Source organism: Notechis scutatus, chromosome 13, assembly GCF_049901735.1.
Source record: "Notechis scutatus isolate UNSWTSFEM ecotype Mainland chromosome 13, rNotScu1.2, whole genome shotgun sequence".
NCBI lineage: Eukaryota > Metazoa > Chordata > Lepidosauria > Squamata > Elapidae > Notechis > Notechis scutatus.
In genome coordinates this window covers 3,341,714-3,355,219 of record NC_142021.1, presented here as the reverse complement: position 1 = coordinate 3,355,219, position 13,506 = coordinate 3,341,714, and the positions used below count along the sequence as shown (strand labels likewise).

General features: G+C 48.7%; 1 protein-coding gene across 1 annotated transcript in view; it reads right to left on the bottom strand.

Annotated features, from left to right (window-relative positions):
- Positions 1-1,557, bottom strand: part of CABP7 (calcium binding protein 7) — a 33,613-nt gene extending 32,056 nt beyond the window's left edge. The window contains exon 1 of the mRNA XM_087942424.1: positions 1,324-1,557. Coding sequence (XP_087798550.1) covers positions 1,324-1,435 — 112 coding nt within the window. The 5' untranslated portion in view covers positions 1,436-1,557. The remainder of the gene's footprint in view (positions 1-1,323) is intronic.
- Between the last annotated feature and the right edge of the window lie 11,949 nt (positions 1,558-13,506).

The following is a 13,506-nucleotide window of genomic DNA, read 5'->3' as shown; positions in this document are numbered from 1 at the left end:
GCAGGATTCCCCCCCCCCCCGTCGCTCACTCACCCACCCACCCACCCACCCACATCCTATAACCTAGGAGCCAGGCTGGTGTGTTTTTCTGTTGGCGCACGGATGCGGCCGCGCGAAGGCTGGAGGCGGCGGCGGCGGCGGGCTCCTCCGCCACGCGTGGAATGAGGGAGCGCTGGGAGTTTCTTTCTCCTCCGGGGGGTGTGTGGGGGTGGAAAAGGGGGCGCGTGAGTTCGGATCGGGGCTGGGAGGAAGAGAAGAAGGAAGGGGGTAGAAGAGAGAGAGGGGAGAAGGAGCGTGGGGGGGGACGTTGGGAGCCTGGCTTTCCAAGTTGCAAGTCCGGTGGAAGCGCCGCAGAGGGTGTTTATATCACAGGGTGACCCCCCCCTCGCTTTCTCTCTCTCCCCCACCCCCCATCCACCAAGAGCTGCCTGGATGGAGACTGCCGCCCCCGCCGCTACCTGTTCCGCGCGCAGCCTGCAGCCTCTTGTGGTGCAAAAACAGCGGAGGGGAGAGAGAGTTGGGGGGGGAGGGGGGGGCTCGGGAAACTCCCCTCCCTCTCTGCCGACGCGCCCCCTCCCTCCCCACGCGGGAACGATTCCTACTGGGTTCACTTTAGCCCAGCACGTCTCCAGCCGGTCTATCTCCCTCCCTCCCCGTTCCACCTCCAAGACAACACACACACACGCTGCTGCGGTGCTTTTCAGCCAGATTTCCACGCGTCTCTCTCCCCCTTCAATCTCTGGTCCCAAGTTCTCCCCGCGAGACGAATGGTCCCCGCGGGGAGGGGGAGTATGCTTTGAAGCCGATCCCCGCCCGGCTTCTGTCTCTTTGGGGGTTCCTCGCCGCCTCGCCTCTCCCTCGCCTTCCCTTCCTTCCTCCGAACAACCCTGCGAGGTAGACCAGATCAACACACACACACACACACACCGCTACAGACCTCTATAGAGTGCCTTACCCGCCCCTTTCGCCCCCTCCTCTCCGACCCCCCTCCCGCGACCTCTCTCCTTCCTCTTCTACCGCGGCATCCAAAACACCCCTGCGCACGTCAGAACACCTCGCCACTTATTTGGGGGGTGGGGGGGGGTGGGGGCGTTTGAGCTTGTTTACCAGCTTCACTTTCCCGGGATTGGGCGGGTGGTTGGTTGTTTGGGTGGGAATGTCCCCCTCCTGCACCAACCCCGCGCCCCTTCCCCTCTTCCCCTGGGTTCAAGCACGTTCCACGCGCGCACCCCGCTTTTTCTCCCCCCCTCTCTCTCCCCCTCGGGGTTGCTCTTTCCAGCCCACTTCCACGCAGCCCCCCCTTTTCCCCCCCTTTCTCGGTACCTTCCAATTCGTCTTCGGGAATATCCACCGGGTTGGGATCCGCTGCCAAAATGTTGGGAATGGTATAAATGCCCCGGTACATCAAAGCGGCCGTCACGGGATGGAACGGCATCTTGGCTGTTTTCAGAAGCCCAAACTTTAATTCCAAATGTCATAAAGAGGCGAGCTGGATGCCACGCGGGAAGCACGCGCGCGCGAGGGGCGATCGGTGGCGTGCGAGGGGGGTAAGTGGGTTTCCTTTTTCCCCCCCGCCCTCGTCCCCCAAAGATTCCTTTTCGCCCACCCCCGGGCTGGAAGCTCCTCAGCGGTGGATCCAACCGCTTGCCCGCCACGCACCGGCGGGTCCTAAGTGGAACTCGCGTGGAGATCGGCGCCGAAGAGACATCGGAGGCGAGGCCCCCGGGTGGAAGAAGCGGCGGCCGAGGAGAAGCTCATTCCCTTCGCCCAGGAGGTGGACGGCTTGCCTCGACCTCCCTTGGGTCGGTGCCGCAAGCCCCGAGACAAACCCGGTTCTAGCTCCGGCGTGGAGATCTACCTCCGACTCCGCCAGCCGGGAGTCCAATTCCTGGGGATGACAACTCGGGGAGAAACTCAGCGCCTGCCCGGTCCGGTCCCTCGTGGGCGGGGAGGTGGCGGGGTGGAGGGGGGCTCCTCGAGCTTCAGCCCCCGCCAGTCCGCCGCAAGCAGCCTTCTGGGCCGGCCTCGGTTCTCCGCAACCTCACCCCCCCCACAAACAATCCCCCTCCTTAAAGGAGCGCAAGGAGCAGCAGGTAAACAGGTATGCAGGCAGGCGACGGGTTGGGGGGACACGCAAGGGTCCAGGCCGCTTCAGACGAAGTTTCTCCAGCCGCCAGACCCAACAGAACCGATTCCTTTCCGGATCTCCTGCCAGTTTCCTCGGCTTCTCTTTTTCTCGTCGGCTTCTTTGCTCCGGTTGACTCACGACAGTTACACGCGCGCCTTCCGCTGTCTGTGTGGCAAAAGCATCTACAGTGAACCTTTTTTTGCAGGTGGTGGTGGGGGAAAGATATCGCCTGCCAGGGGAAGGAGGCGCGCCGGCTGCCACCCCACCTTCTCCAATCCCCCCCCCCAAGAGGCAGGGCGACTTTCAATTACTCCATTTCCTGAAGAATTGCAGATTCTCCGATGGAAGTCTTACCCCTCGCCCTCCGGACTTTCAGTCCTGGGGGAGAGAGGGTGTCCTTCTCCCTCTTCCTCTCCCCCCACCTCCTCCTCCCCGTTATGCAGTGCGGGTTGGACAGGTGGCGAGGAATCTCTGCTGTTGGCGGGCAGCCCCTTGGAAGCAGCTTCCCTGCACTTGGGTGCTTTTTCGATAGGATGCCCTGCTGGGCCAGAAAAGGGAAATGGTTAAGCGCGGCTTCGGCCCGGTTTTCACTCCTTCCCTGGATGTGCGCCCTGGGCCAGTCCTGACTCACTCGGTGCGATGGGACAGCAATGTCTTTCCAAGGAGAAGAGACTTGGGCACCGATGGTTCGAGGTGGAAGGACATGTCCTAGCATTTATTTAAGGGAGTAGTGGCTAAAACGTGGCAATTTTTCATGGTGTTTCTCCTCTACCCATTGCTGGTGTCATCAGCAGGGAGGGAGGGAGGGAGGGAGGGAGGAAGGAAGGAATGAGAGGGAGATGAAGAGAGAGAGAGAGAGAGAAAGGCAAAAGAAAGGGGAGGAGAAAGAGAGAGAGAAAAAGAAGAAAGGAAGGGGAGACTGGGAAAGAGAAAGGTGGGTGGATGGATAGATAGAGAAGCAAAGAAGGAAGGAGAGGGAGGTGAAGAGAGATAGAAAGGAGAAAGAAAGGGGAGGGAGAAAGAGAAAGAGGGAGGGAGAAGGGAAGAAAGGAAGGGGAGACAGGGAAAGAGAAAGGGGGAGGGGGAGGGAGGGAGGGAGGAAAAAGAAAGAGAAAGAGGGAAGGAAGGAAGGAAGGAAGGAAGGAAGGAGAGGGAGGTGAGGAGAGAGAGAGAGAAAGGAGAAAGAAAGGGGAGGGGGGAAGAGAAAGAGGGAGGGAAAAGGGAAGATAGGAAGGGGAGACAGGGAAAGAGATAGATGAATGGATGGATGGAGAAGGAAGGAGGGAAGGAAGGAGAGGGAGGTGGAGAGAAAGATAGAAAGGAGAAAGAAAGGGGAGGGGGAAAGAAAGAGGGAAGGAGAAGGGAAGAAAGAAAGGGAGACAGGGAAAGAGGAAGATGGAGGGAGGGAGAGAGGAAGGAAGGAAGGAAAGAAAAAGAGAAAGAGGGAGGGGAGAAAAAAAGGAAAGAAGGAAGCAAGGAAGCATCATACAACAATCCTTCCCAGAACAGTCTGATGTTTCATCCTCAGGCTAGAATTCCTCGGGGAATCTCCAATTTCTCACCCTCAAGTTGGATGCCCTGTTGGAAAAAGGCTACGGATGCAGTTAAAGTGTATATACGTTGTTCACTCAGAATCGTTCAAAGCTCACGTAACTTGCAGGCCGGATCCTACAAGCCTTGGCTTGAAGGAGTTGAACAGCCAAATGGTGTTCTACAAACCTTGGCCGCTTGAAGCTGAGTGGACTTCAACTCCCAGAATTCCCCCACCAGCGTTGCTTGATGTCCAAATGGGAGTCAGGAAGTTTGTTTTGATCTGAAAGCTTTTATACGTCACCAGACAACCCCCCCAATGACCTGTTGGATCAATGTTCTGACCCCAGGCTTCCTGAGATGGCAATTAAGCACAACTCTTGTTTTATTTCAACGCTGGGAATTATGTGCATTCCCAGCCAGGAATGAGTCCCAGAACAGTCCCTTGAGATAAGCACCCACCTTTCTCTCCTTTGAATCGCTGCCAAGTGAACTATAAAAAGCCAATCAGGAGCAAGAACAATGGGGGCGAGAAAGGGCGTAAAACTGGGCAAGATTCACTTAACAACGGTCTCACAGAGCGATGAAAACTTGGGGGGGGAGGCTCAATTGTGATTGCAAGTCGAGGGCTATCTGTACCTTTTCTTTTAACAAGCCTCTTTAACTTCTCCCCTCCTCACCCCTCCTGCCTTTAAACCATTGGCCAAATGTTTCCTCTGGTCAAGTCAAGGCACACCTGTCAATTCCCCTGGAAAGTGGCAGCTCTTGAATGCCATTTACTAAACCTGTAGGGAGATTGGTCAAGATTGAAGGGTTGGAAGGGAACCCAGAGGTCATCAGTCCTACCTTTGCCAGTGCTGGAGTCCATGGGGCAGAGAGCAAACGTAATTGAACACTTGTGTTCACACACAACCCCCTCCCCAAAAAAACACCAACTGGATTTCAGTTCCCAGATTCAGCACCTTGGACAGAGGCAGCCCAACCTTGAAAATTTTGAGCTCTCGTTTCCTTGCAGAATCAAATAAATTGATCTCAGGCAGCAATAACATTTTGCTTTTCGACATATATTTGTGTGTACAATTTTATAGCAAATTGTAGGTATTATATAAATTCCTTCATCCTCGTGTTTAATCTACATCTTTCTTATTTTCAAAAACCCATAAATCATCGTGTCATTTTTCCCCCTTCTTTCAGCAAAAAGTTAATAAAAGGTCTCAAGTCTTTCAAAAAAAATTTTCATTACTATTATATTTTGTTTCCCCTTGACCAAACAGGTCAGCCTCAGCATTTCTGAAAAAGCCCATTCCTCCACTGTGGAGATAATAGTATTTTTTTTATATGTATAATCATCTTGCTGCAATTACCGTCTAGAAAATCAGTCTACCATCACAGTTTGTTTTCGGTGCCCAAAAGTCACGGTAAAAAGAATTCTGCTTTCTTCATTAATCTTCAAAATCTTTCACATCGTCGCATGAACTGGTATCAAAAACTTGCTCATCAGTCCACCGTGCATCAAAAAACATCTCATGTTCTTCATATTTTTAAACCTGGTTTGAAACATTCTCATTTGGGTTGGGTTCTCCGGTGTCATGGGCCAACAAGACATCCTTTTGCAGGAAAAAAAAATCTCATAAATTATGACACAATGAGCCACATTCTCTCTCCCAAGAGCCCATCTCTGTATTAATCAAATTTTCTGCATTTATGTAATACACCCCAGGCCACTAACAGACTATTTATGTGATGACCCAAAGGGGCATGGCACAAAGGCAACACAGTCAAATAATCAAGAAGAGTCCCTTTCTTATCTCCAACTTTGCCCCCAATGTCCAGGTTACCTTCGGCTGGAGAAAAAAACTCTCTCAAGAACAGCCTTTAAGTGGAGGAAATTCAGTCTGAAAACAAAGTATACACAAACTGTAAATAAAAATCCACACTGCAGCAATTAACTGGACAGGGCAGGAGAAGGAATTGCAGGCTTGAAAGCTCAGCAAAACACACACAGTTGGGAAGAAGCCAGGAACCCAGATAAGCCTTGATGATACCAGATAATCCACGATTTGCTCCCAACAACTTTGCTGTGCGCAGCTTGCCTTTTTAAACACTGTGTTCCCAGCTGCAGCTAATGAAGGGAATCAGGGCCCTTTCCTCCCCCTGTAAGGCATGCAGCTCATATTGCTCCCTTCTCCATTCCTCCCTGCGTGCCCTAGGATGAAGAGGGGTGGGTGGGCCTGGGTCTTCCTCTGAACTCCCTCTCCCTTGTTCTACCTAACCCCTGCTCTGCCCAGCTGGACTTTGCCCTTCCCCAGTTTCTTCCACAGCCAACAGAGACACACTCCCACTCCCTGTCAGCTTCTCGGCCTCCCCCTCCGAATCAGATTCCAACAGGGGCATGACAACTTAGGCTGGAAATGCACAACCCCACTAATGAGCAGAAGTTGACATTAAGCATCTAAGTTCGGCACAAGATGTCAAATGTGAGTCCTTTCCATGATCCAGTTAAGCGTGCTTTTGCACCACTTGGTCAGGCACTGAAGGTTTGCAAAAAAAATGCCTGTAGGATTAGATTAACAGACAGCCACTGAGCTGGTGTGACTCAGCGCTGCCCATCTTACATTTTTCAGGATGGCATTTTTAAAAACCGACACAGTTTTGAAGCTGAAAATCTCTCTCTCTCTCTCTCTCTCTGAATGCAAGGAAGCCCAGAAGCGATCCAATTAAAAGCCAGCAGCGAATCGAGAGAATTTGAGGGTTCTTTTGAACCTGTGAGAATTAAGACTCTTGGATGGGTGGCCCTCAACCTACACTCACAATCGACCCCTCTGATTTCTGTTGCTAAGTGAGATGGTTGTTTAAGTGAGCTTTTGCCTTCATTTTCCCGCCTTTCCTGCTGCCATTGTTAAGGAAATCACTGCAGTTGTTCTGAAGGAGCTGCTGATCCAGTTCTACAGAGGAATGATTGAGTCTGTCATCTGCACCTCTATAACTGTCTGGTTTGGTTCTGCAACCCAACAGGACAGACTCCAGAGAGTAATTAGGACTGCAGAAAAAACAACTGCTACCAACCTGCCTTCAATCTAGGACCTGTATACTGCAGGGCTCTGAAAATATCTACAGACCCCTCACATCCTGGACATAAACTCTCAAAATGTCGCTATAGAGCCCTGCACACCAGAACAACTAGACACAAGGCAGTTTTTCCCCGAACGCCATCACTTTGCTAAACAAGTAATTCCCTCAACACTGTCCAACTATTTACAAAGTCTGCACTACTATTACTATTAATTCTCCCATCCTTCTTATCACCCATCCCCTCCCACTTGTGATTGTATGACTGTAACTTTGTCGCTTATATCCTTACAATTTTTTTTACTGTTTCCTAGCATGATTTGATTGCTTCTTGGACCCTATGACTATCATTAAGTGTTGTACCTGATGATTCTTGACTCTTGACGGATGTATCTTTTCTTTTATGTATACTGAGAGCATTTGCACCAAATGCAAAGACAAATTCCTTGTGTGTCCAATCACACTTGGCCAATAAAGCATTCAATTCAATTCAAGTCAATTCTACTCTACTCTACTCTACTCTACTCTTGACTCTTGATGAATGTATCTTTTCTTTTATGTACACTAAGAGCATTTGCACCAAAGACAAATTCCTTGTGTGTCCAATCACACTTGGCCAAGAAAGAATTCTATTCTATTCTATTCTATTCTATTCTATTCTATTCTATTCTATTCTATTCTATTAGGAACCCAATGGCAAGAGTCGTAGAGTGTATATCAAAGGCGGCTTGGATGGAATCGCAATGCCACCTAACTTTCAAGAGGCTAAAGTCACGCAATCCACTTCGCCACTCCATATCCTAGCAACTCTGTTCACACATTTTGCTAAGCTCAGAATGTGTGTGTGTGTGTGTGTGTGTGTGTGTGTGTGTGTGTGTTTTGCGGCATGTGTTGCTGGGCAAACTCCCTTATTTTTTTCAGCTTGTGGCTCCGGCATTGTAAAAAGCCAGAAAATGGGTCATTTGAGTAATTCAAAAGGGAATTGGATGAGTCTCTCTATACAATCACTTACAATGACTGAAAATGACACCTAGATGTGAGGAAGTGGGGGGGAAAACCCATCCAATTTCATTTTTTAGAATCTATCAGATTTGCACTGTCTGCCCAAAGTCTATCAGTTGTTTTAACCCACCTTTTCCCCAACAATAGACATTTTTGCTCTTTTCAGGAGTCCGGTTTTGGCTGAAAATTCTCCTGACAAAACAATGCTTTGGGATTTTACCGAGTTTAACAGGATAACAGTTGGAAGGGACCATGGAGGTCTTCTAGTCCCACCCCCTGCTCCAGCAGGAGATCCTATATCATTATGGACAAATGGCTGTCCAGTCTCATCTTAAAAGTTTCCAGTAATGGAGCCTCTACAACGTCTGGTGGCAAGTCATTCCATTGATTAATTGTTCTCACTGTTAGGAAATTCCTCCTTAGTTCTAGGTTGCTTCTCTCCTTGGTTAGTTTCCATCCGTTGCTTCTTGTCCTGTCTTCAGGTGCTTTGGAGAATGGCTTGACTCCCTCTTCTTTGGGGCAGCCCCTGAGATATTGGAAGCCTGCTATCATGCCACTCCTAATCTTTCTTTTCATTAAACTAGACAATACCCAATTCCTGCAACCCTTCTTCATATGCTTTAGCCCCCAGTTCTGTAATCATCTGTGTTGCTCTTCTCTGCACTTTTTCTGGAGCCTCAACGTCTTTTTTTTTATATATATCGTGGCCATAAAGGGGCTGCCATAAATCAACTTATTCGCCAAAGCACCAGAAGGCAGGACAAGAAGCAACGGATGGAAACGAATCAAGGAGAGAAGCCACTTACAACTAAGGATAAACTTCCTAAGAGTGGGGACAATTAACCAGTGGAACAACTTGCCTCCAGAAGTTGTGGGTGCCTCCATCACTGGAGGTTTTGAGGAAGAGACTGGATAACTATTGGTCTGAAATAGTATAAGGTGTCCTGCTTGAGTAGGGGGTTGGACTAGAAGACCTCCAAGGTCCCTTTCAGCTCTATTCAGATGGGCTGATTAATTCTGCAGTTGGGAACCCCTGGGTGAACTGAAAAGACAGAGCTCCAGATTTTGCCTTTCCAAATTCGACAAGCAGATTAACCAATTTCTTGCGCACCCCTCCGTAAGGTAAGGGGCCCACCGATAAAGGCTGGCTTTGAATGCCCAGTGGCAACGCGCGCATGCGCTACAGGTTGTGTATGAAACACTGTGAACCAGCAAACATCCACATGTCTTTGCAACAATGGCTATGTCCTTGCAATGGCCCCCACAGCTGCCTCATTGTTATTTCCCTCCTTTATTATTTTCCTCGGTTGCCTTCGTTTTTCTCCCTTAGCGAGACGTGATCCATTTTCTGCCTTATTTAACACTCTGCAAACACACTGATCATCGCCCAGGGTTGACAGGAGGGATGGGGCGCCGAGCACAGATGTTCTGTCTGCTCACGTGGTTGCAACCTGACTGTCAGGCCTGCCCTGAGTTGGTCCTTTAGGCAAGAAAGACCCTCGACTCCGCTTCTAGCCAAAGGTACCCTTTACTAAAAGCCAAGTGGATGACCATGTAGCAAAGTTAGTTAACCCTGGACTCCCCATGGACTTTGCTTGTCAGAAGGTCGTAAAAGGGGATCATGTGATCCCAGGACAACCGTCATAAATACGAGTCAGTTGCCAGGTGTCTGAATTTTGATCACGTGACCACGGGGGATGCCAGAATGGTCATTCAGGGTGCCAAATGGTCATAAGTCACTTTTTTCAGTGTCGTCGTAAGTTCAAACGGTCCCTTAATGAACAGTTGCAAGTCGAGCACTTCCTGTATTGGGTCATGGAGGTTAAAAAGGTTCCTACACAATATATTGCACGAAGACACTCCTTTTTCAGTGGATGAAGTGCAATAAAATAGAAACCTGTCTTCGTGTAAACGTATTTTCTCAGAGAATAAATACCCCATGAGAGTCATCGGAGACAGAACTAAGAACGTAGAACTCAGGAGGAATTTCCTTACAATGAGAGCCATTCACCCATGGAACAGCTTGCCACCAGAAGTTGTGGGTGCTTCATCACTGGAGGCTTTTAAGAAGAGACGGGACAGCCACTCCTCTGGCATGGTGTAGGCTCTGCTAATTGAACAGGGGATTGGACTAGAAGAGCGGCTGCCAACTGGTGATCTGCGGCACACTGGTGGGCCGTGAGAAAATTTTGGTGGGCCACAGAGAAATCTCACCCCCAGAGCACCCACCCCAAAAGCAAATAATCCAGGCTGTGCGGGAACACAAGGCTGTGCTGCCCACATGGCCCGCAGGAACCCTCCCTGCCCACTCACTCCTTACCTGGCACACTTGCCTGCTAAGTTGCTATTTTTCCTTTTTTCCCTCCCCCAACCATCAGCTGTTCTGCTGTGCCGGGAGATTTAGATTAGCAGGAAATGGTTGGATTTCTTGCTTTCTAGCTAGTCTTTAGATCTTCAGCTCTGCTTTTAAGCACAGCCGAACCTCCCTTAGGACTGAAGTTTCTATTATTCAGTGCAGACTCACGGCAAGGCAATTTCATGCGACAGGCTGAGCTAGCCGATGGCAGATAGATAGATCACTGAATGATTCTGTGAGCAATTCAATCTGCCTGCCCTGCTTTGCCTGATTTTGGATAAAAGTTGCAAGCCAGAAAACTGGATCTGTTCCACTGCTCTAGCTTGAAATGCCCGGCAGAGTCCTTAGCGACAGAGAGAAAGATCTAAAAGGATCCGGTTATTTTTAAATCAGACAGGACCTGCCTTGGGGAAAAGAATTTGTTTGTTCTTGGTGGGGGGGAGGGGGAAAAGCCCCCTCCAGGTTTCCCCTTTATTGTCTTTCTGGAAATGTGAACCTGGGCTATTAAGTCAGCAAGCAGAACAATCAGCGGGATTTAATTAAAAATAAAGGTCATCCCCAGCCTGGCAGAAAAAACCTGGATCCTGATTTTGCAAAAAGTTCTGAATGATAATGTGTGTAGAGAGCCGTTCGCGTGATTTTTGCACCAGCGTCTTGGGTCTCTCCTTCCTGGCAGTCCAAGGTCAGCTTTGCGCGTCTTCTATAGTCGATAGGCTGAAGGTTGTGGTTGTTTTTTTTAATTTCAGGGGTGGTTTTAGGATCTTCTGAGCCAGAACACAAGGGATTCCAGAATAAATGCCGATGGAGATTCTCAATCATCCAGGTCGTGGCTGTCCCTAAGGTGCTTTTTCTGAAAACAACTGGATTTTTTTTCCTCTTTGAAAACGTTTTTCTTGCAGACGTTTCGTTGCCAAACTGGGTTAACATCACCTATGCTAGTAAGGAAGTGGAGTTTGCAGGGAGGAGGAGGAGGAGGAGGAGGAGGAGGAGGACTGTGGGGTCCTTGGTGCTCTCTGAGTTAGGTGGTTTTCTTGCAAACAGTTCATTACCCAACTAGGTAACATCATCAGTGCTAGAAGGGAGTGGGGTTTGCTCTCTTTTTATGTCCCAGCAGTTTGTCCTGTCAGTGTGGGTGGGAGTTTTGTTTTCTTCTGGGTAGTTCAACGGAGAGACCTAATCCCAGTTTCAGCTGGGAAACTGGGAGCATCCTAGATCTAGTTAAGTCCTAGTTAAGCTGCTAAATAATTTCTGGAAGCTTGGCATGCAGACAAATCAGCTGTCAACAGGCACATAGAGATACACGTCTACACACCATTCCAAATGCAACAATGAACTGCGACAGTGAAAACCTAAACAGGAAAATGATCAAAACATCTCCTGGCCAGCAAACAATAACCAGATAAACAGGGATTAACACCAGACCAACTATCAAGCAATAAGTAACACCTCAACGGTCTTCCAGTAACAAACCAGTTACTGTATTAACACTGGTCTTGAAGGTAGAACATTGCTGGTTTGAAGAGCTTTCTTTTAAGGCCAACTGCATTCCTCTGGGGTTGGGTTATTGATCAATTGACCCAGCAGCCAAACACTTCCATTCTTATTGCTGTGTTTTCTCCTAATCTGGCAATTAAACATTAAGTATGAACAGCGCATTAATAAGAGAATACGTACGACTTGTTGTGTGCTCTTTTTCTCTCCTTTAAGATGCTGAAATTTTTCTATAGATGGCATTTGACACCAGCGAGACTGGCCAAAATATACCCGAATACGAAACTGCACTGCTGGAAATGTAAGCACAGATGGAACATGCCATCCTATGTGGTGGCAATGCCCCAAAGTTAAAAAAATATTGGGAAAAATTGAAGAAATGGATAAGAGAAATTACAGGGTGCAATATTGAATTTAAGCCAGAAACTTTCTTATTGGGGATGATCAAAGGAAACCTGAAAGGAAACATACCCAATATGTCATTCAACATATATTAACAGCGGCAAGAATTGCTTATGCCCAAAGCTGGAAATTAGATGACGTACTTTCCGAAAATATGGTAATAAACAAAATACTTGATTGTGCTGAGATGGATAGGCTAACGAGGAAACTTAAAGGTAAAGAGGAGCCTGAGTTTTATGAGGTTTGGGAAATGTTATTCATAGATAAGAGAAATAAGGTTTGATACGAAAAAGAATTGTAAATAGAAGTAACGCTTGACACAGAACTGTTAAAATGTAATTTTCACATGTGTTTTGAAAATAAATAAAATAATTTTTTTTAAAAAAGAAGAAGAAGAAGAAGAAGATGCTGAAATTTATATCCATAGAGATAACGAACTGCTCGGTCTTAAAATGGCAGCCGCGGCCGTTAATAAACAAATCCTTTTCCCATTTCGGGTTGTAATTGTTTTAAGAGGCCGCAGCTCGCGACAATTTTACAGCTCGAACAATCAATACCTGGAGGACAGACAGTATCCTAGCACAGGACCGATAGCGTTCTATCATTTTTGCCTAGGTGTAGCACTGGGCGTTATAAAGGTAGAGTACTCCTGCCTGCAGAGGCTCTATTTACCAATTGCAAAAAGGCACCAGTTGTTGTTCTCAGTTTGGTAGGTGTGCTTTCAGACCTCTTTTCTCTGCCCACGGATGTTCTCCCTGTTTGTAATTCTCCTGCCTTCCCCGTCCTTTTCCCTTCCAGTCTGCGGCTGAATCATATCGCTCCTTTGATCTCCCCCAGGGAGGGCGATCTTAAATATTCATGGGGCCAACTTTATGTGGGGAAGTTGCGAAACACGGGATGAATTATGGAAATGTTTCCGCCGCCGCCCTCCCATCCTGATCAGGGTTAAGAGACGATTTGACAGATCTCGGTCTCTGGTGAGGGGCCAATTATGGATAGAAGAGAGTATTTGTAGCGTAGGGGGTGGACTGTGGGTGCCCGTGGTGGTCTCTGAGGGTTGGCGGTTTTCTGGCAGACGTTTCAATACCTAACTGGGTAGCATCATCGGTGCTAGAAGGAAGTGGGGTTTGTGGAGAGGAAGAGGAGGAGGAGGAGGAGGAGGAGGAGGAGGAGGAGGAGGAGGAGGAGGAGGAGGAGGAGGAGGAGGAGGAGGAGGAGGAGGAGGAGGAGGAGAAGAACTGTGGGGTCCTTGGTGCCTTCTGAACTTCGAGGTTTTCTTGCAGGCATTTCATTACCCAACTAGGTAACATCATCAGTGCTAGAAGGGAGTAGGATTTTCAGGAAGGAGGAAGAGGAGGAGGAAGGGGGAAAGGAGTACAATGACTTTGGGGTCCTTGGTGCTCTCTGAACTTGGTTATTCTCTTGCAGGCATTTCTTGACCCAACTAGGCAACATCATCAGTGCTACAAGGGAGTGGGGTTTGTGGAAAGGAGGAGGAGGAGGAGGAGGAGGAGGAGGAGGAGGAGGA